This window comes from Anopheles merus, unplaced genomic scaffold, assembly GCF_017562075.2.
Source record: "Anopheles merus strain MAF unplaced genomic scaffold, AmerM5.1 LNR4000056, whole genome shotgun sequence".
NCBI lineage: Eukaryota > Metazoa > Arthropoda > Insecta > Diptera > Culicidae > Anopheles > Anopheles merus.
Genome location: NW_024427636.1, coordinates 75,670 through 97,074, shown reverse-complemented (window position 1 = coordinate 97,074; position 21,405 = coordinate 75,670). Strand labels below are relative to the sequence as shown.

General features: G+C 41.2%; 1 protein-coding gene across 1 annotated transcript; it reads right to left on the bottom strand.

Annotated features, from left to right (window-relative positions):
* Positions 1-952: 952 nt before the first annotated feature.
* LOC121601297 (cyclin-dependent kinase inhibitor 1C-like) lies at positions 953-1,445 on the bottom strand. The gene is made up of 2 exons (XM_041930132.1): positions 1,224-1,445; positions 953-1,148 (listed from the first exon to the last, which is right to left on the bottom strand). The coding sequence occupies exons 1-2, from the start codon at positions 1,301-1,303 to the stop codon at positions 1,025-1,027; spliced, it is 204 nt and encodes a 67-aa protein (XP_041786066.1). The 5' UTR covers positions 1,304-1,445; the 3' UTR covers positions 953-1,024.
* Positions 1,446-21,405: the final 19,960 nt, after the last annotated feature.

The window sequence follows — 21,405 nt, the reverse complement described above, 5'->3', positions numbered from 1 at the left end:
TTGAGAATTGTCATCACGTTGTGCACAAGCTACCGACCCAAAACAAAAAATTCGTACTCTTCAATCCATATCAAACAAAAAGTTTATTATAAAACACTTTTCATGTTATTTTCTTGGTCCATGCGTTTCACCGCTATTCTGATACTCCTAGATATATCGTTTATTTATTCTTAATCAAGGTTTTGGTTGTTGTACACTGAGGACAAAACGGCAAGCTTCTTGTTTGTCCGGCTTCTACCGAAGTTCTGACATTAACTTCAACGCTTCAACACATCGTTGTTCACTCACACATCTATGTTTTCAAGCGTTTATATGAGGCAATGGGTTAAATCGAGCTGTTCACGAGGAGTTTAAGCTAAAAATGTAGAACAGTTGTCACCTGGGTTGTCTCTACCAGGCCGGATACCGAATTACCAAGGTTAATATGATTTTTGGGGATCCACAACTCCACTTCCAACTATTGATTAATAATCACGACAGTCAAATGATCAACTCGTTTGAAACAGTTGCATTTGTATAGTTTTTACCATTCTGATTATTGATTGTTTAAGAAAATAAATAAATTAATAAATAAATAACTTAATAAGTGAATAAAAAAAAACGCAACTAATATATTAATCAATCAATCAATAAAGCAATTAACAAAAAATATTAATAAATAAGTTGTAATATTACGGAATTTTCGGAACGGAAATTAGGAAGAATCGGAAGGTGTGCGCTGTTCTGATTCTCGAGCACGAATGCCGTTTTATTCTGACGTTTACGCCTACGATACTTAAATGTTAACGTACACTCTTAAAAATTTTTGCCGAATCTCGGTTAATTTTTGCCGAGATCTGCACAACTGAGATCTCGGCAAAGATCTCGGTTAAATTTCTGTTGCCGACATCTCGGTTAATGTCATTTTGTTTTGACGTTTACGTTTGACCGAGATATTCGGTTAGAACAAATCGAGATTTCGGCAAAATATAAAAACATTTTATTTTTATTTTAGTGATTTTATTTGCGTATCAAATGGGTTTTTTTATGTGATGGAAAGCGTTGGGACAGGCGCCGATTCAACCGCCGGATGGGGCACAGCGTTTGGATGTGGTACCGGTACAGGAAAATGAGCCGGACAAGGAGCGGGCACTGGTACAGGCACGGTTCTGTAAAGCGGGCAGAGTGAAACAAGTCTGAGTAAACCCTTTTTAGATTTCATGTGATCGAGTGTTGATACTTACCTCGTGTAGGTGACCGGAAATGAATCCTGGAGGTCTGAACGGTCTGGCAAAGGTTGAAGCAACCGGATTAGCTTCCACATCTGATCCTTAAATAGGGACTGCTCCGAGCGACGCTCTGAAGAGCACCGGTTGCGTGCGCTGATGGAGTTTCCTAGCCCCAACCCCGCTTCATACCTGTGCTCGATCGCACGCTACTGATTCTCTTTTTTTCACGCTGAGAGACTCTTTTTCACTTTTTTTATTTACATCAATTTTATTTTACATCAATTTCTTCACACTCACTCCGAAAGGTTTTCGTTTCATTAGCACGAAATTAACAGAATGGCGAATGACAGATAGAATACCGAGCCTCGGCTAATCCAAGTAGTAAAGCTGAATTCTCGGTTATTTTGACGGATTATCTCGGTGACAGCAGTGTTAACGTATGTGCTCGGCATGTTGTGTTGCCGAGTTTCGGTTCAAATTTTTATTTAACTGATATTTCAGTTTTAAATGGTACTGATTTTCGGCTACTGGGTTTTTTCAACTGACATATCAGCAAGAATCGAAAGAGCCGACGGATTTCGGCAGTTTTTTTAACCGAGGTCGTGAAATATTTTTAAGTGTGTATGACCGCGACCAAGGTGTTTATGTTTTTTGAGGTGTATTCACATACAATTTTCGGTTTCTACAGCTCGGCCATCCTGATGGCAAATTGGCCTCAATTTTGCCTTACAGGGTTTCTCAAGCCAGCTCAACATCGTAACACTATTTTTCGAACACGTTAAACGATTGTCAACATCGTACATACAATTCGAATCCGTTAACTCTTTTCGATTTGGTAACACTAGGTTTTGAATGCGTAAAGTCCCAACTCGAATCTGGAAAATGTATAATGGGTGACAAGACAGCCAACATACATTTTCCAGATTCGAGATGGGATTTTACGCGTTCAAAATCTAGTGTTACCAAATCGAAAAGAGTTTACGGATTCGAATTGTATGTACCATGTTGACAATCGTTTTACGTGTTTGAAAAATAGTGTCACGATGTTGAGCTGGCTTGAAAAACCCTGTAACAACTTTTCACTAGAATTCTCTTTTTTGTAAGTGTGGCTTTTCACACATAGTTCGTCAGTCTCCCGAAAGAGGCACGATCCATCTCCTCAATTTGTCCGACTCCAAAATACCGTCGTATGGTATTTGTGTCATTTGAATTCCATCTATATCGCGTATTACGTATCTATCATTAGGTAATCTTTTATGTACTATATAAGGACCTTTAAATCTGGCGATGAGCTTTTTGTTTGTATTAGCGGTGTTATCTATATTTTTGATTACTACAAATTCTCCTTCATTGAACTCCGTAGCGGGACAATGGTGTTTGGCATGCTGTTTTTCATTGGTTTGTTGCGATTTCAAAATGTTAGACGAAGCTTCTGCGCGTATTGTCTCTAGATCTAGCAAGGTTTTATTTTTATCGTCTAAATATTCGGTTAAGCCATCTACTGTCGGACCTCGTTGGTTAACACCAAATAATAACATAGAGGGTGAGAAACGAGTAGATGAATGGATAGTGTTGTTAAGTGCGTATTCGGTAGATAATAATGTTTGAACCCAATCTGAATGATCGCTGTGGTTTGACAATTTACTTAATATAGGGCGAATTATACGATTAATCCTTTCCACTTGGCCATTGGCCTGTGGAGAACCAGTTGCATTTAACACATGAATGATTCCCCGTGTCGATAGGAAATTGGAAAAGGCAACTGAGGTGAAACATGTACCACGATCACTTATTATTCTTTTGGGGCGACTATAATACGAAAAATACTGTTTTAAGCAGTTACACACCTCTCGGGTACTAGTAGAAGAAGATGGATATAGTTTAACGAACTTCGTAAATGCGTCAACAACCACTAGCAAATATTTTTTCTTCAATTTTGACGTAGGAAGTAGTCCAAAATGGTCAATGTGTATTGTATCGAAGGGGTAAGGTTCTTTGGGGATACTATGCAGATTTCGATTATTGTTTTTAACCGGAGTGGAGTAAAGTAAGCACTTTAAACAGTTATTAATGAAATTTGTGATCCTTGTTTTCCTATTGGGAAACCAATAGTTTTGGTCTATTTGATTCAGACATTTTTCTACACCGAGATGTCCTACCTGTTCATGAATTGATCGAATCAAATTGTTTATCATTTCCGCCGGTACGTATAGTTTTAACCTATTTGAAGGTGTGAGTTTGTATACTACTCCGTCTTGCAACTGAAATCCTTGAATGCTCGTTTTCTCTAGCTTTCCTTTCAACAGTTGGATCTGCGGGCCCTTAGCTTGAGCGACACGTATCTGGAAGTTTATGTCGACATCGTGAATTGCGGCCAAGTGTTCGAGCCGACTTAAAGCGTCTACATGGCTCATTGATGTTCCGGGACGATGTTGAATCGTGTAGTTGTAGTTCTCTAGAAAAAGCGACCATCGTGCTATTTTAGCCGAAGCATTTTTATTCTTCAAAGTCTCTACTAAAGAATTGCAATCTGTTACGATCTCGATGGGAACGCCATGTACATATGCATGAAATCGCTTGAGCGCATAAATTACGGCTAAGGTTTCGAGCTCATAGCTATGTAACTTAGCTTCATCGGCCGAAGTTGTCTTTGAGAAATATGAAATAGGGTGATATTTACCATCATCCTGTTTTTGTAAAAGTACGGAACCGAATGCTAAAGAGCTTGCATCACAGTGAAGCTCCGTTTCACGCTTTGGGTCATATATGGATAGTACTGGAGCTTCGATCAATTTGTCTCTTAGTGTTTCAAAAGCCTTTTTGCAATTGTTGTCAAATACGAATGGGGCTTTGGTTTTTAAAAGGTTGGTCAAAGGTTTAGCAATAGTTGAAAAATTGGGAACAAATCTACGGAAGAATGAAAATAATCCTATGCATTGTTGAACTTGTTTTACATTTTGCGGAATAGGATAATTCTTAATTGTTTTAACATGGTGATCACTAGGACATATACCTGAGGAGCTGGTTTTATATCCTAAATAATCCAACTCGTTGTATGCAAATTTGCATTTGTCCAAGCGTAGTTCTAGCCCATTTTCACGTAGTGTACGTAAAACATCTCCCACTAATTGAAAATGTTCATCAAAGTCTTTCGAAGCAATAAGAATATCATCAATATAGACGACTAATTTTTCGCTTTCAATAAATTTTCTCAAAATCGTATTTATAAACCGCTGAAATTCAGCTGGGGCATTTTTTAGTCCAAATGGCATACGAGTATATTCGTATTGGCCGTCAGGGGTGACGAAAGCCGTGTACTGAATTGAGTCTTCGTGCATTTGCACTTGATGAAAGCCACTCTTAAGGTCGAGTAGTGTAAAATATTTTTTGTTTCCTAAATGCTCGAGGCATGTTTCTATTAAAGGGAGTGGATAGTTATCGCGAATGGTAATTTTATTTAGCGGTCGATAGTCGACACACTTACGAATCTCTCCGTTTTTCTTCCTTACCAGTACCAGTGCCGAGGCGTAAAGGGAATTGCTAGGTCGTATTATATTCTTTTTCAAAAGGTCTTTCACTATTTCTTTAACCTTATCCCTCTCGGCAAATGAGAGTCGTCTTGGTTTTGTAAAAACGGGAACATCATGTGTTAAACTAATCCGCATTTTATGAGTCACTGGTAGGATTTGTTCTTCTGGAAAGTTTAGGTAATTGTTAACCACGATTGAATTAATGACAATGCTTTGTTCTTTAGACAAATGTTTACCTATTTTTATCGCGCTCATCGTTTCATCGCTCATATCTATCGAACACATTTCAATAAAAACGTTGGTAAGTGATTTCTCATGCTCAGATTGGTCTAACGCTAATATGGAATTTTCAGAAATTTTGGAATCGGACAAAACGGAATCTGGACCCGCCTCCAACGAGGAGCCCTGTATTGAACTATGCAACAGACCTAAAGTTTGAAGCCTCTGGACAACATCCGGTTTTGTATTCTTTATATCTTTATTTAAGTTCATAATATAGGGTTTGTTATAAATTTTACGTAACTGCGCAAGAATGATTTTGAATTCAGATAATAGATCTCTCCCAACTATCATAGATAACGACATGTAATTTTTAGGCAAAATAATGAAAGTTTGAGTACGGATTTCATTACGAAAGCGTATTTGTAATTCAATGTTTCCAAGTGTTTGAAGGTTACTATTCCCTATTCCACGAAATCCGCTCGGTATGGGAGTATGTAGTTTTGTTTTTGGAATTATGTCTTCATTGACGAAGCTTTTAGCACTACCCGAATCAAAAAGACATGTGATGCTACGTCGGGACAGTTACGGATGACGTGAGATGTACTGCCGCATCGGAAGCAGGAACCCAAGGCTCGACGAGGTTTAGTACATTGTGATGAATGGTGTCCAAAATCTGAGCAGTTGTAACAACGAGGTGTTTCTGTTGGCGCCTGTCTCGGGGCCACTAATCTCGGAACATTTGAGTAGTGGGCAGAAGGAATGTGGCGTTCTATATTTTTGCGCATCAATAAATGTGTTTCACAGCGCTTAATGTTGTCGATCAGATCGTATATGTTGCTGTAGTCCTTTGTGACGAGACTATCGTAGAGAGGATCACGGGATAGTCCTCTAATGGCGTAAGTGATAATAGCATCGTCACTCACATTGCCTGACTTCCCCAACGCGTTAACCCGATACACGTAACTTGTATATGATTCGGAGGACTTTTTGTAAGCTGCGGCTAGTTGGCTGTGAATCACAGCGTCATTGCAGCGATCGGGAAACGCCTTTTTAATTTCAACAGCAAATTCGTCGAAAGTTTTAATCGTATGACGAAATCCATTATACCACTCATTGGCCGCGCCGGTTAAGCGGCTACCTGCATACAAAAGTGTCGTTCGATCTTGCCACTCGTATAGTTCGCTATTATAGCGGATTGTGTCAATCCATCGGTTGATACCGAGACCATCCGAAAATTCTGGTATCAGATGTTTAAGCTCGTCAGGGTGTACCAATCTGCCACTATCCACTTTCACTTGTCGCTGTTCCATTTCCTTGATTTTCTCGCGTAGTGCAAATAGTTCCCATCGATGAGAATCGTTTTCAGCCAAGCTGCCATCTTTGGGAGGAACGATTTTCTCTTTCACCGAAATGGCGACTGGCTCCTCGTGTTTTCTATTGTTCGTCACTACGGCGTCATCAATACGTGGGTTCTGGGAACTGGAGCTGTTTGACGATCGTTCCTCAATTTTCATCCCCGGTTCGCATTGTTGGTACAAGTTGCGAAGATGTTGAATAGTTGCCGAGGGGGGCACTTCGATACCAGCAGCTTCCAAGGCGCATAATAACTCATCTTTTGTAGGCATTTTGTTGCGTAAAATGACTTCCTATCCCACTTCTGAGTTGTAATATTACGGAATTTTCGGAACAGAAATTAGGAAGAATCGGAAGGTGTGCGCTGTTCTGATTCTCGAGCACGAATGCTGTTTTATTCTGACGTTTACGCCTACGATACTTAAATGTTAACGTATGACCGCGACCAAGGTGTTTATGTTTTTTGAGGTGTATTCACATACAATTTTCGGTTTCTACAAAGTAAATAAGTAACTTTTTATTCAGGAGGAACGGTCCAAAAAGGCCGTATTGCTTAATAAATAAGTAACTTAATAAATAAATAAAATAAATAAACAAATTAATCAATTGATAAACGCCATTTTTCCCAGGTACCAGGTACCTGTCCTTTAAGTTGTGCTGTTTAGAAATGACAGTTTAATACAAAGGTCACGTTATGGGGAGGATATTTGAAAAAACGGTTATCAGAGCACATTGTCAGAAAGAAAAAAACACTATACAGTCTGTTCCCAAAGAATTCGCATAACTTGAATATCCGCAAAATTCGAATTTCACGATTTTCGACCAAAATACTATTGGTTACTAGGTATTTTTGATTAATATTAGTATTTTTATATACTTTATAATTTATTTGATACGATTCCTACAGAATATCGGATATTTTTCGTTTGTAAGTCGATTAAATTTTTTTAGCACAAATGCAATTTATACTGCGTTTGACATTTCTTGAAGCGAATTGTACTGATTTGACTTTTGATCTGCCAAATTTAGAAAACCACGTATCTCCAAACTTTACGGAACGGACTTTAATTCATCACAAGTTTCAAACATTCTCATTGAAAAACCATAAAGTAAGTGAAAACTGGGTTATTTTTATAAAAAAAAGATAATTTTCCAAAAATAATCAGGAATATATGATTGAATAAATCATTTGACTCTTTATCAATGTTATTCGCATATCCGGGTGAGGTTGAGTTCTGATGACGCCGAATAAACGGCGCTACACTGTAAATCAATAAATAAATCAATCTTCTTCTTCTTTTGGCTCAACATTTGAGCCCATGACTGGCATGTTGTTAAGTCGTACGAGTTTACGATTGTACTGCGAGACCGGCTAAAAATAAATAAATCAATAAATTAATTTGAAAAAATCAAATCTTGCAGTTATACCGGTTCAATGAGTTCGACAGGTTCATATGAGATCAATAGCTACAATCATACGAGCTTGTGAAGTTTACTTAATTTACAATTTTCTGTCTCATATCCAAAGAGCAAGATGGTTGTTGTTTTTGTAAACAGCACTTTGATACTCGATTGAAAGTGCCTAGCGGTTTGCGATGCTGTTTCAAATATACCAAGTAGAAAGAAGTTATATATATTAGTAAGTTACATACATTTTAATTAGTCGGGAATAACAAGGTATACCAGGCTAGTTATATAACAAACCTTTTTGTCGTGGTTCTCCGGCCTTTTAGACATTTTTATCTGATTTGATTTTTTATACTGTTTTTACGCTCTTTCTGCACGTCTATTCTCGATTTATCCAAACACAAGACTGATCTTTATTTTTCCTCTATGATGTTGCGTTTCCTTCCACGTCGTTTGGTTCTTAATTCGCCATGTTTTTTCTATCTCTCTCTGCTTCGCTATGCTCATCTTTTTCTGAGTCGCCATCTTCTGAACCTACTGAATATACTGAATCTTTTTAAGGCCGAAAATAAATGGACCGGAATTTCGCGGCCGCGGAATTCCGCCTGCTGTCAAACCCATATGCAAAGTGTTAATGGCAAATTTCCCGAACTGTCATATTCATACATTTTTCAGCAAGCAGAATCCCGCGGCCGCGAAATTCCGGTCCGTGAAGTTTCGACCTAATACTAAACCTACTGTAACCAAAATCCTGTACCGGAGCGCCCCCTCACTTTAAGATGATTCCGTCGCGGTCGGTTTTATGCGACAGGCCCATCACTAGTTTTTATGGATAGCTTCAAAGTGCTGTGTCAAGACGTTACAGTGAATGATAAAACAATAATACTACATACAGTTCATTGTTATGATGGAACTAATTTTGATGATACCTTAAGATTGTAGTCATTATCGTTAAACGTTAAATAAATTACAAATATATGATTCGTACATCTTCACCATCTAATGCACTGTTTCAAAACGAAAGAAGAAAATTAATTTTGAAATAAGTTACCGATACACACGAACGATATAGTTAACTTACTTTTTCGGTCAACACTGTAGATGTTAAGAAATCAATCAACCACTGTAAATGAAGGATTGATGCATGGCATCATTTTTGTAAATGGAAATCATTCCGCCAAAAGTAAACATAAAGTACAAACGCAAATTTTTCTATTAAAATGAGTGTCTCTAGCGGAAGTAATGGTGAAATCAATGACGAAACTACGACAGCTACGAAACTACGAAGCGACATCCCAGGCAGCACAACCTGCAGCAGCACAAAAGAGAAGGCTTCGAACCACCAGCAACGTTGATCGACAGAGGGTTATAAATGCTCACCAAAATGGATGCAATGCGGCTGATATTTCTAAAATGCTTAACGTACATCGCTCAACAGTGTATAGTATAATCAAAAAATATGAAACCAACTTTGTGGTTGTGGCTGCTAAACGTGGAGGTATTAGGGAGAAAAAAATCAGTGCAGATATTGGCGAAAAAATAAGAGAATGGATAGATGAAGATTGCGCCATAACTTTACAAAAGCTGGTAGAAAAAGTATTCGAGGAATTTTCTATTCGTGTGAGTAAGCCTACTGTAGCAAGGGAAATCAAGAGTTTTCATTATTCCTTAAAGAGAATTCAAAAAATACCCGTTCGTAGGAATAATCCGCAAACCGTAGAGATTCGCAGAGCTTACGCATCAAATTTTTATGCGTTGACCGGGCAGATTTCTGATACGAATGTGATATTTGTTGACGAGTTGGGCTTCTGTATCAGCATGAGAGCAAGTAGAGGTAGATCGGCTGTTGGTACGCCAGCAGTTAAAGTAGTATCACAAATACGCACTCGCAATGTTTCCATAATATGTGCTATGAATAGATCAGGAATTCAAATGTACAAAACAGCAGAAAGAGCAGTAAATCGTGATTCCTTTTTGGAATTTATTAGAGATTTGAAGAGTAAGTTAAGCGCAACATACGAAGGACGAATAATCTACGTTATGGATAACGTAGCTTTTCATAAGTGTTATGAAATACGCTATCAAATAGAAGACGATGGAGATGAAGTTCGATACCTTCCACCTTATTCGCCGTTCTTAAATCCTATTGAGAACTTATTTAGTAAGTGGAAAGAAATCACTAAAAGGGCAAACGCAAATAACGATGCAGAACTTATTGAGGCCATTGAGAGAGGAGCTTCATTACAGGGTTTTTCAAGCCAGCTCAACATCGTGACACTATTTTTCAAACACGTAAAACGATTGTCAACATCGTACATACAATTCGAATCCGTAAACTCTTTTCGATTTGGTAACACTAGATTTTGAACGCGTAAAATCCCATCTCGAATCTGGAAAATGTATGTTGGCTGTCTTGTCACCCATTATACATTTTCCAGATTCGAGTTGGGACTTTACGCATTCAAAACCTAGTGTTACCAAATCGAAAAGAGTTAACGGATTCGAATTGTATGTACGATGTTGACAATCGTTTAACGTGTTCTAGAAATAGTGTTACGATGTTGAGTTGGCTTGAGAAACCCTGTAATTACTTCTAGTGACTGTGAAGGTTATATCAGAAATATGTGGACATATCTTCATCGGTGCCTTAACAGTTAGGAAATATACGATTAGTTCCTTTGTTTTTATTATTGAATTACCAATACATCGTGTGAAGTGATGAAAAAATGTTATTATTTTATAATTCGTTGAAATAAAAGACAAGAATTATTTGGAACAAGAATTTAAATGATTATTAAATACAAATGTGGTTACTTATTATTTAGGACGAGCAGCATCAGCTATAAAATTGGAAAATATTTGTCTTTCATAAATATTTGTTTACTAAAACATTTCACCGTTTTGAAATAATCTTTACTCGGTTGGGCTATCCTTACAGCACAATGAATTGAAGTTTGATACAAGACTACATTTTTTAAACCATTTCTAACTTTAGAAAAATTATGAAATTTAATTTAATTTTAAAAAAACATATCACTGTGAACATTTTTAAAGTAAAAAAATGTATTCGATGTTATGAATTTTTTTCTTCAAAAAATCCTGTCAACTTTAAGAAGCTTAAACATAAAAACGGTAGTGATTTGAACCAATTTATGTACAGTTATAGAAACTGCATTAATTTATTTAATTTTCGTCAAGATATTCCATCGATATTGGATAACGCAATCAAAAGTTATAACCCTCCAAAGTCGAAGGCTACCTGGATAGCCTAGTAGCATGGAATATGATGTTTTTTTGGTTGGCAGTGACAGGGTTAATATATGACCTCCGTACATTTTTTGTGTGGTATATTTTAATCAAAGAAAACCGACTGTATTATGCATTTACAAACATTACGATGGCCTTAAAAGCAAAAAATAATAAATAATTAAATACATAAAAACATATAATATTTTGCATGAAGGATTGAAGTTCGCTGTATAAACTACTTGCATGACATGTCATCCAGCATACATTTTCCAGATTCGAGTTGGGATTTTACGCATTCAAAACCTAATGTTACCAAATCGAAAAGAGTTTACGGATTCGAATTGTATGTACGATGTTGACAATCGTTTAACGTGTTCTAGAAATAGTGTTACGATGTTGAGTTGGCTTGAGAAACCCTGTACTACTCCATCGACTACCGGCTTACATCGCCGGTCGTCGTCTGCTAGTGCGCCTGTCGCGCCGTCAACGAGCCGCGACTCGAAACAGCTTCATCTTGTAAAGGAAAGTAGTGACACCATCACGGAATAGAGGGCTCAGCTGTTTCGACGCCTCATGGCAGCCGAGACTCCCATGGTAAGAAGACGCGAACGTGAACCACCAAGCGTGCTGCACACCCTGGAGGAGCAGCTAAACGAGGTGGTCAAAAACATCACAGCACTTCTCCACCCCGGGGAACGAGCCAACACTTCCCCTCGTCTCAGCTCGACGGCGTATTCAGATGAGATATACGAGCTGAGCCAAAGTCAGGTGTCTGCACGCCACGTGATAAAAAGTGAGCTGCCTCAATTCTCGGGTGAATACGAAGACTGGTTAACTTTCATTTCAACCTATGAGGATACAACGCAGATGTGCGGGTTCTCTCCCAGAGAAAACATTATCCGGTTGAAGCAAGCCTTGAAAGGAAAAGCGCTGAAGGCAGTGCAATGCCGCTTGAGACGCGCAGAAGATCTTCCAGAAGCCATCGAGACACTCAGGGAAACGTTTGGAAGACCGGAAATGGTCATAGATACCCCTTCTCGACCAGATCCGCCATTCACGACCGCCGAAGGAAGATCGCCTCGACAGCATTGTAGATTTTGCCTTGTCCGTAGAAAAAATCTTCGCCACCGTCAGGAACAGCTACGTCGAGCGACGCTACGACGGACCGGTGTTACAAGAGTTAGTGGGATTACTTCCCCCCTCAATGAAACTGGACTGGGGAAAGCACTGTGTAAAGTTAAAGCACAAATCTCTGGAAGAGTTTGGGAAATATATGCGGATGATTAAGAATGCTTGACTACATGTCATCGCTCCAATGCGTAATGAACGGCAACGCAATCCCCGACACGTCAACTTACACGCTGCAACGGAAAGGATAACGAATTCCGACCAACCTGAATCATCCACATATATAAAGTTTGCCTGCGAAAACTACTGCAACGGCCTGATGAATTGTGACGAATACCGACACATGTCGGTCACGCAGTGGTGGAACCTTATTCGAACCAGACGACTGTGCAGGAGCTGCTTGAAATTTCATCGAAGTGAGTGTCACGAGTCGCGTCCCTGCGGAGTTGATGGCTGCCAATTTCGACATCATGCATCTCTACATCAAACCGGTTCCACAAGTAACTCAGGCAAGTATCGTAGCAATTTTCACTCATTATCGATAACCTAAACGTTTTGCTGAGGTACATTCCAGTAACGCTGTACGGACGAGGAAAGGTCGTGGAAACACTTGCATACCTGGATGAAGGCTCATCAGTTACCCTGATGGAACAAGACCTGCTACAGAAACTAGGGCTACATGGATCCCCACAACCGCTTTGTCTCTCATGGACCGGGGGCCAACAACGTGAAGAAAATGACTCGGTGATTTTAGCCATCGAAGTGTCCGGTACGGAAGAACATGCACCACGTTTTGAGATGGCATCAGTGAGAACGGTACGAAGCCTAGGCCTCCCTGGTCAACGTGTAATGATGGAGTCATTATCAGTCATGTATCGCCACTTACGAGGTCTTCCTATAAGCTCATATAGTGATACAGCTTCTAGGCTACTCATAGGGATCGACAATTATCGTCTGACACGACCTTTCAAGGCCATAGAAGGAGAATCCTTTGAACCAGTCGCAACCAAAACACGTTTAGGATGGGTTGTGTCTGGAAACTGTGCTCAAGTTCAAGGCGATAGATGGAAGGTAACATTAGCGACGCATAACGCGAGGCTTTGCGTTTGTTCCAACCTAGAAGCAAGATTAGATGCCGTTCTTAAAGGAAGCTTCGACTTGGAGAAATCTAACGGTACATCACCACTACCAAAGGCAATAAAAATTGCGCTAGAATTGCTGCGAGAACAAACCAAGTTTGTAGAAGGAAGATTCGAAGCAGGGCTCCTATGGAGACGAGAAAATATATATCATTGCCAAATAACCGCTCGATGGCCCTACGTCGCCTCGATTGCCTTGAGAAGCGCATGATTCGAGAACCACAGCTAAGAGTAGCGATGAATGCAGTGATCAGCCAACACATCAAAAAAGGTTACGTACAAGAAATTCCTAAATCCGAGAAAAGTATGATGTCGCCAAGAACTTGGTACCTGCCAGTATTTCCTGTCTCCAGAGCCAACAAGCCCGATAAAATCAGAGTAGTGTGGGATGCTGCGGCAGAATTCCGTGGAGTATCTCTAAACTCTATGCTTCTTACTCCGTCCCGACCTCCTGACACCACCCATCGTCGTACTACGCATGAAATTGAACATTCGGCGCCGCTTGCTTACCTAGCTGTGCTCAATTTGTAAAAAACTTGAACGCTGAACGGTTTCAAGAAAAGCTTTCGATTGCATCACGTTACATCAAGGAAGACCACTATGTAGACGACATGCTGACGAGCCAAGAGGAGATATGCGATGCGATTAAGCTTGCCAAAGACGTCTTAAGGCCGGGCTACATTGATCGTACTCGCAAGTGTAATTTCGATTTTCACTAGCGCATCTGGCGGAAGTTGACCGAAGCATTTTGTCAAACAATTTGGAGCCACTCCAGAAAATACCTTATTATTCCATGTTTTTTACTTTAACTGGACTGGAAAAGCTTTGTAATTGATAGATACACATATTGTGCAAGTATTTCAGCCGTTTTCGCATCAATAAACGATGGAAAAACTACTTAATTTTGAGATTCAACACGACCATTCCCCCGACGACCAAAAAAAGCTTCTACCAGCCGCCGCCAAATGCGCTAGTGAAAATCGAAATTACACTACGGAGTACGATCAATGTAGCCCGGCCTTTATACGCCCACGAACAAGGAGGGTTCCCGTTGCACAACTGGATATTAAACTGTGAAGAAGTACGTCGAGTAATTGGTACAACGTCCAGCGAACAACAGAAAAATCTCAACCTTGAACCGACCATGACCACTCAGAAGGTCCTCGGTATATGGTAGGATGCAGAACTAGACGTCTTTCGCTTCAAAATTCCTCCGCGTAATGAAGACTTGTTGCCGGGAATCACTATTTCAACCAAGCGTCAGATCCTAAGTATGCTAATGTCTATATACGATCCTTTAGGACTAATTGCTGGCCACTTCTTTTTCTTAAAGGTAACATTACAAGAGACCTGGAGGATGAATGTTGGATGGGACGACGAGGTTCCCCAACCTATCTATGAGATGTGGAGTCAATGGCTTGCACATCTTCCAACACTCCAAAGCATCTCAATACCACGCTGCTATCGCGAATCTGTGAAAATAACTGAATGTAACAAACAACTGCACGTATTCGTCGACGCTGGCAAGGACGGCTATACTGCTGACGCATATTTCCGGTTTGAGACCAACGACCACGTTGAGGTCGCACTAATAGGGGGTAAGACGTCGCCCCATTGAAGTATACTTCAGTACCCAGGTTAGAGCTCCAAACAGCTGTTCTTGGGCTTCGATTAGCGAAATCGATCTGCGAATCGCATCGGGAAAAGGTTCAACAACAATTCTTCTGGACAGATTCGAAGGACGTTGTATTAATGCTGATCACAGGTGTTATAGTACCTTCGTAGCACACAGAGTTGGCGAAATCCTCGAGCATAGTTCAGCCGAAGACTGGAACTGGATACCAACCAAAACAAATGTTGCTGACGAAGGCACGAAATGGTCAAAGATGGACAAACATCTCACAACCAGCGCATGGTTTACAGGACCGTTATTCCTGCAAAACAAAAAAGAAAACTGGCACTTTGAAGATTCCAAAGAAATGACAACAACTGAAGAAATACGATACAACGTTTGCAGTCACGCACAGGTAGAGCCCCTTATCGAGTTCAGTCGTTCAGTTCAGTCGCTGGAGGCAACTGTGAAGGCCGGGCTACATTGATCGTACTCGCAAGTGTAATTTCGATTTTCACTAGCGCATCTGGCGGCGGCTGGTGGAAGCTTTTTTGGTCGTCGAGGGAATGGCCATGGCGGATCTCAAATTTAAGTTGTTTTTTCATCGTTTTTCGATGCGAAAATGGCTGAAATACTTGCACAACATATTTATCTACCAATTGCATAGCTCTACCAGACTAGTTTAAGTAAAAAACATGGAAAAATAACATATTTTCTGAAGCGGCTACAAATTGTTTGGCAAAATGCTTCAGTCAACCGCCGCCAGATGCGCTAGTGAAAATCGAAATTACGCTATGGAGTACGATCAATGTAGCCCGGCCTTTACGAGCGATAGCATACGTTTGGCGATTCATCAGGAACGCTCGATCACCGACTGATAAACAGATGGGAGCCCTCACGACGACAGAATTGGAACTTGCTGAACGAACTATAATCTTGCAGACACAGCAGACCGTATTTCCAGAAGAACGACGCCTGCTAAAGAAGCTTGAATGCGAGTCAAATACTCTTAAATACCTTCCTAAAAGCAGCCAACTGTATAAGTTCAGCCTCCAACTCGATACGCACGGCATCTTACGAGTTAAAGGAAGAATAGATGTTGCGAATATGTCGGATACGAAACCAAGCAACCAATAATACTCCCAAAGTCTGGACATATAACCGAGTTGATTATCGATTATTACCATCGAAAGTATAGACACGCCAATCATCAAACCGTCATGAACGAAGTGCGACAACGTTTTAATATTCCTTCTCTACGCTCCGTATGTCATAGAGTGAAACAGAACTGCTGTTTTTGCAAGGTCAGAGAGTCTATGCCATCAGTGCCACCTATGGGGCACTTACCTGCAGCTAGATTATCCCCCTTTATCAGGCCATTCACATTCACAGGTATTGACTACTTCGGACCACTCATCGTAACGAACGGACGGCGGACCGAAATGCGTTGGGGCGTGCTATTTACCTGCATGACCGTTAGAGCGGTACACCTTGAAGTAGCATTTTCCCTCTCAACAAGCTCGTGCATAATCGCCAAAAAATGCAAAAGAAATGTATTGCGATCAACGAACCAATTTTATAGGTGCAAATCGAGAATTATGAGAAGCCTCGAAAGCAGTAAACATGCAACAACTAATAGAAGAACTAGACGTTCCGTACACTCAGTGGAAGTTTAATCCACCAGCAGCTCCTCACTTCGGAGGCACATGGGAAAAGCTCTTACGTTCCATAAAAAAACGCTACAGAATATCCAACTAAGGAAACACCCGACAGATGAGATACTGAACGGCTGGCTCATTGAAGTCGAGGGCATAATAAACTCTAGACCGCTTATCGAGGTTCCGGTTAGCCTAGATGAAGACAGCCCTCTGACACCGAACCACTCTCCGCCATGCAGTTGACAGCGATTTGCGAGGGCGCGCGAGGGCTCGCACGACATACAAGTTCACCGCCCCAGAGCCCTCTCATCCCGTTAAACATTGCGAGGGTTGCGAGTAATATCATCTGCTCGAAATCTTATGCTTTTAAAAATAATCCTTTTGTTTTATAAATAAATTATTTTTTTTGCGGTGTTATGCGTCGAAAAGATAATTATTTCTATTTTAAATGATTTATTTAAAAAAAAAATATTGTCAAAATTGAGGTGTTCAGTATGCTACAATTTGCACTGTTATACCCCCGTCAAACATTGCGAGGGTTGCAAGTGGTATCTCTGCTCGAAATATTAAGATATTTTAAAAAAAATTATTTTTTATTATTAAATTATTTTTTAACTGTGTTATGTGTAGAAAAGATAACTTTTCCATTTTTTTATATTTTTGCAAAATAAAATGTTAAAATTTAGGCGTTTAGTATGCTATAATTTGTAATGGTATACCTGCTCTCAGCGTGCTATAATTATAACTGCTAAAACTGGGAGTGAAAAAACTACCAAAGCTCGCAAGCTCTTTAATGCGAGGGCTCTGGGGCGGTGAACTTGTATGGCGTGCGAGCCCTCGCGCGCCCTCGCAAATCGCTGTCAATTGCATCCCGCCATGCAATTTATAGCGATTTGCGAGGGCGCGCGAGGGCTCGCACGCCATACAAGTTCACAGCTCTAGAGCCCTCGCATTAAAGAGCTTGCGAGCCTTGGCAGTTTTTTCGCCCCTAAGTTTAGAAGTTATAATTATAGCACCCCAACAACAGGTATAACAGTACAAATTGTAGCATACTAAACACCTCAATTTTGACATTTTATTTTGAAAAAATCAACTAAAATAGAAATAATAATCTTTTCGACGAATAACACCGCAAAAAATATAATTTATGAATAAAACAAAATGATTATTTTCAAATGCATAAGATTTCGAGCAGATGATATTACTCGCAACCCTCGCAATGTTTGACGGGATGGCGGGCCTGCTGAACGGGGTGCTATAATTATAACTGCTAAACTTAGGGGCGAAAAAACTGCCAAGGCTCGCAAGCTCTTTAATGCGAGGGCTCTAGAGCTGTGAACTTGTATGGCGTGCGAGCCCTCGCAAATCGCTATAACCCGTCAAACATTGCGAGGGTTGGGAGTGGTATCATCTACTCGAAATCATAAGGTCATTAAAAAATCTTTATTTTTCATACATAAGTTTTTGTTATTGAGGTGTTATTCGCCGAAAAGATTACTTCTCCAATTTTTGTGGATTTTTGCCAAATAAAATCGCCAAATGTCCTATCCGCAAAAGGCGGTTTTCGCCGCGATTTCCGACCAAGCGAAAATGTTTTTTTGACGATTTGTATGGAGCGAAGACACACACCCAAATTATGGTCACAAATTATGGATGGGAAGTTTATGGTTCTGACTTCTGTTTCACTCTCGCTCACAGACGACGATCTCCTGTCGCATTCTTACAATCCCATCGGCTCTACGGTTTGGTTGTTGCTGCTCTTTCTCGCACGTGAGGTAGTTTTCTTTCTCCTTGTTTTTCCTGTGTGTGGCATTGGCTGCGAACGATCAGTATTCTCATGATCCGTTAGTTAATTAAAGGTAAATTGTTAGAAGCAATGAGTGTGGCACACCAAATTCTGCACAAATTCGTGCTCGTTTATGTGCCACGCTACACGGAAAGTATTTTGTGATTAGCACAACCACAAACACAGTATGATGCGTGTAGATTTGGGAAACATGGTGGTAAACTTTTTATGCGGATGAGCAACAATTAAATGCCGCATATTGTATACCCTTTAAACCAAACGGCAGAATGCTTTTAATCGTCACTCTGCTGCTCTATTCAACATGCATAGCGACTCATTTGACGCGGTCAATCATCACAACGAGACCGGTTCCTACGAGGCCATACGAGATCGATTCCCATCTGGACCCCGGATAGCAAGAACCGAATATCCAATAGCATGATTTTAGTAAGGTTAAGAAGCCGTTTCAGCTCGGTCCACAGCACTGTTCGTTACGTCAAAGAAGAAGAAGAAAATTTATACGGGAGGAAATTGACTTGGTACGCAGATGGCAGGGAGCTTAGAGGACTTATCGGCCACGGGCTGTAATCGACTACGTGGTTCCAAGGAGCGCTGATATGTGGTCAGCGGGGCGCCAGGTAGTTTGGAAGGTACCATTCCGACTCGTGAGAGCAGCGAATTCGAATGGAATCGCACCTCCCAAATGATCCAGATGGTTCCGACCCGGTAGGTCGGCCCGCATTCAGTGGCGTATTACCACGACTGGAGGCCCTAAGCGGACACACGAAAGTTGACCATTCGGATGTGTCGAGCGAGAAGTTTTCTGAGGAATTCTAAACCAGAGAAGGATTGCGAAGCACTTTTACTTCCGAGTGGGGGGATGGGTTCCTCTCCTCGGGGCCCCACGCGGCCGCTTAGTTTGCGTACTGGTTGAACCGCCCCTGCTTGCACCTTACTATTGTTTGCCTGAAGCACGGCAATACAGTTTAAATTTTACATTTAGTTTACATTTACATCCTAAAGCATACTAGCCATATTGAAAAGCAAACACGAATAGAAAGGAAAGAAGGGGGAAGGGAGTAAGGAAAAGGGGAGCAAACAAGAGCGGAAAGAGGAGCGGGAAGGGTGATTATTGAAGAGGTAAGATGAAAAGATGAAGGCGTGGGTTGCGTACAGCAGCGCGAATTGTTCCGGAGCGGCGATAAGTTCTAAACAATGGGGGACGAGAGCGAAGCGAGCTGAAGGGAGCATACAGGAACGGGAAGGACATACAGGAAAGGAGCAACATGCATTTTTTGTAGGTCGATGTTCTTCCTTCCAGCCACACTTTGGAAAGAAATTTCGGATAGTTAGCCCTTGCTACGAGAGACGGTTCGCACGAGGATTGAACCGAAGACGAGCATGTTGTTAATTCGTGCAAGTTGACGTTACCTGCTACTAATTAGTTTTCCGGGATAGCGGGATAGCCAGTCCTGGGCCACTAGGACCATACGGGGCTTGAACCTAGGACGGGTATGTTGTTGTGTTGTGTTCGGGGAGCACGACAACGAGGGGCAGCCGAAACCAGCCAAGCCATCCATAGAATGCGGGGACGCGTAGAGCAGCTTGGCGCGTGGCTCCGGCTGCACCATCGGCATTTGAGGCTCCCGGGGGGCCGGTCGCCACAGCCAATCCCCGACCGCAGCGCGAAAATGCATGCAGCATAAACGTCCCTTACGTTTGCTGCGTCAATGGCGAGTGCAGCGACGGGCTAGAACACAACTCTCTATGCCCCCCTCCAGATAGCGATATGGCCGCGCAGCACCATCCGCAACGATGATGCGTCTTCAAAAAAGGCGAGAGAAAGAACAAGCTAGGCATCGCGAGCGAGCGATGCGTGCGCCAGATAAGCCGAGGCGGACCCTCCTCGCTCACAGCATCGAGCGAAAGGCAGGGGAGACGTGCATTTCTTTCTTCCGGAGAGGAGCCCCCGTTAATTAGGAAGAAGGCGGTACAACATGGTGTTTTAATCCTTACCTGCATTCCCTATTGTGTGGGAAGGAAGGAGAAGGGGGGGGGAAGGGTTGCAGGAATTGTGGATTGTTGAACAAAAAAAATAAAAAAATGAAAAGAAAAATGTGTTCAAAGACATCATCCTTCATTGGAATATTTGACAATTTTAAGCATTGGTTGGCTTCATATGATATGTTGTGTGTGCTAGTGCATTGATGATCGTCCATTGATTGATTTTTTTTTCACAAGTGCAACTAATTGCACTAACAAACAATATAAAACCCGTGCGCTGCATGCGTCCGATCGATCCGGCAAATAGCTCCAACGGTAAATCTATTCATACATCCACACGACAACTTGCACGCTGATCAAATCCAGTTTCGAACGACGGCTCTAGCCAACGCGCAATGCATCGAGCAGCCAAAAAAAACGGGAAGGAAAAAAAATAACCAAGTCAAGCACACAAGGCACGGTCAAGCATTCGCCAATAACTGCTGGGAGAGAAAGGTGGGAATGAAAGAGGTGGGGAAGCAACGTCACTCAAAGCGAATATGATCCGGGTGAACGGATAAAGAAGACAGCAGACAAGCGATATCACTCCCGCTACCATGTGAGAATAGCGAGATGGATCGGTACGGTACCCACCCAGAGAAAGAGTGAGGGGGAGAGAGGGTATCGACTTTTTGAACCACTTTTTTATGGTCATTGTCTTAGACAATGACCACGATCGAAATACTCCAGAAAATCCGCCATAATTGTGGCGTTTTTCGGCTTAAAAAAATTCGCTTCGTCGTATATTGACTTAAATGCGACGAGCACCCGACGTCGGGTGAACGTTCACACGACGTACACCCGACGTCGGAAATATTTGAAATTGTCGGTTGGGTAGGTGTTTAGTAAGCTATAATTTTCAATGTTATACCTGCTTTCGGGGTGCTATAATTATAACTGCTAAACCTCGAATATACGGAGAAAGCCTGCGGCTGCCATCCGAAGCATTCATACCTTCTGCTCCAAAAACGATAGAAGACTTGCCGGATTTTATCCAAAAATTAAAAGAAGCATTTAGACGAATTGACCCAAATCCTACCCAACTAAATGATAGCACAACCACATATATA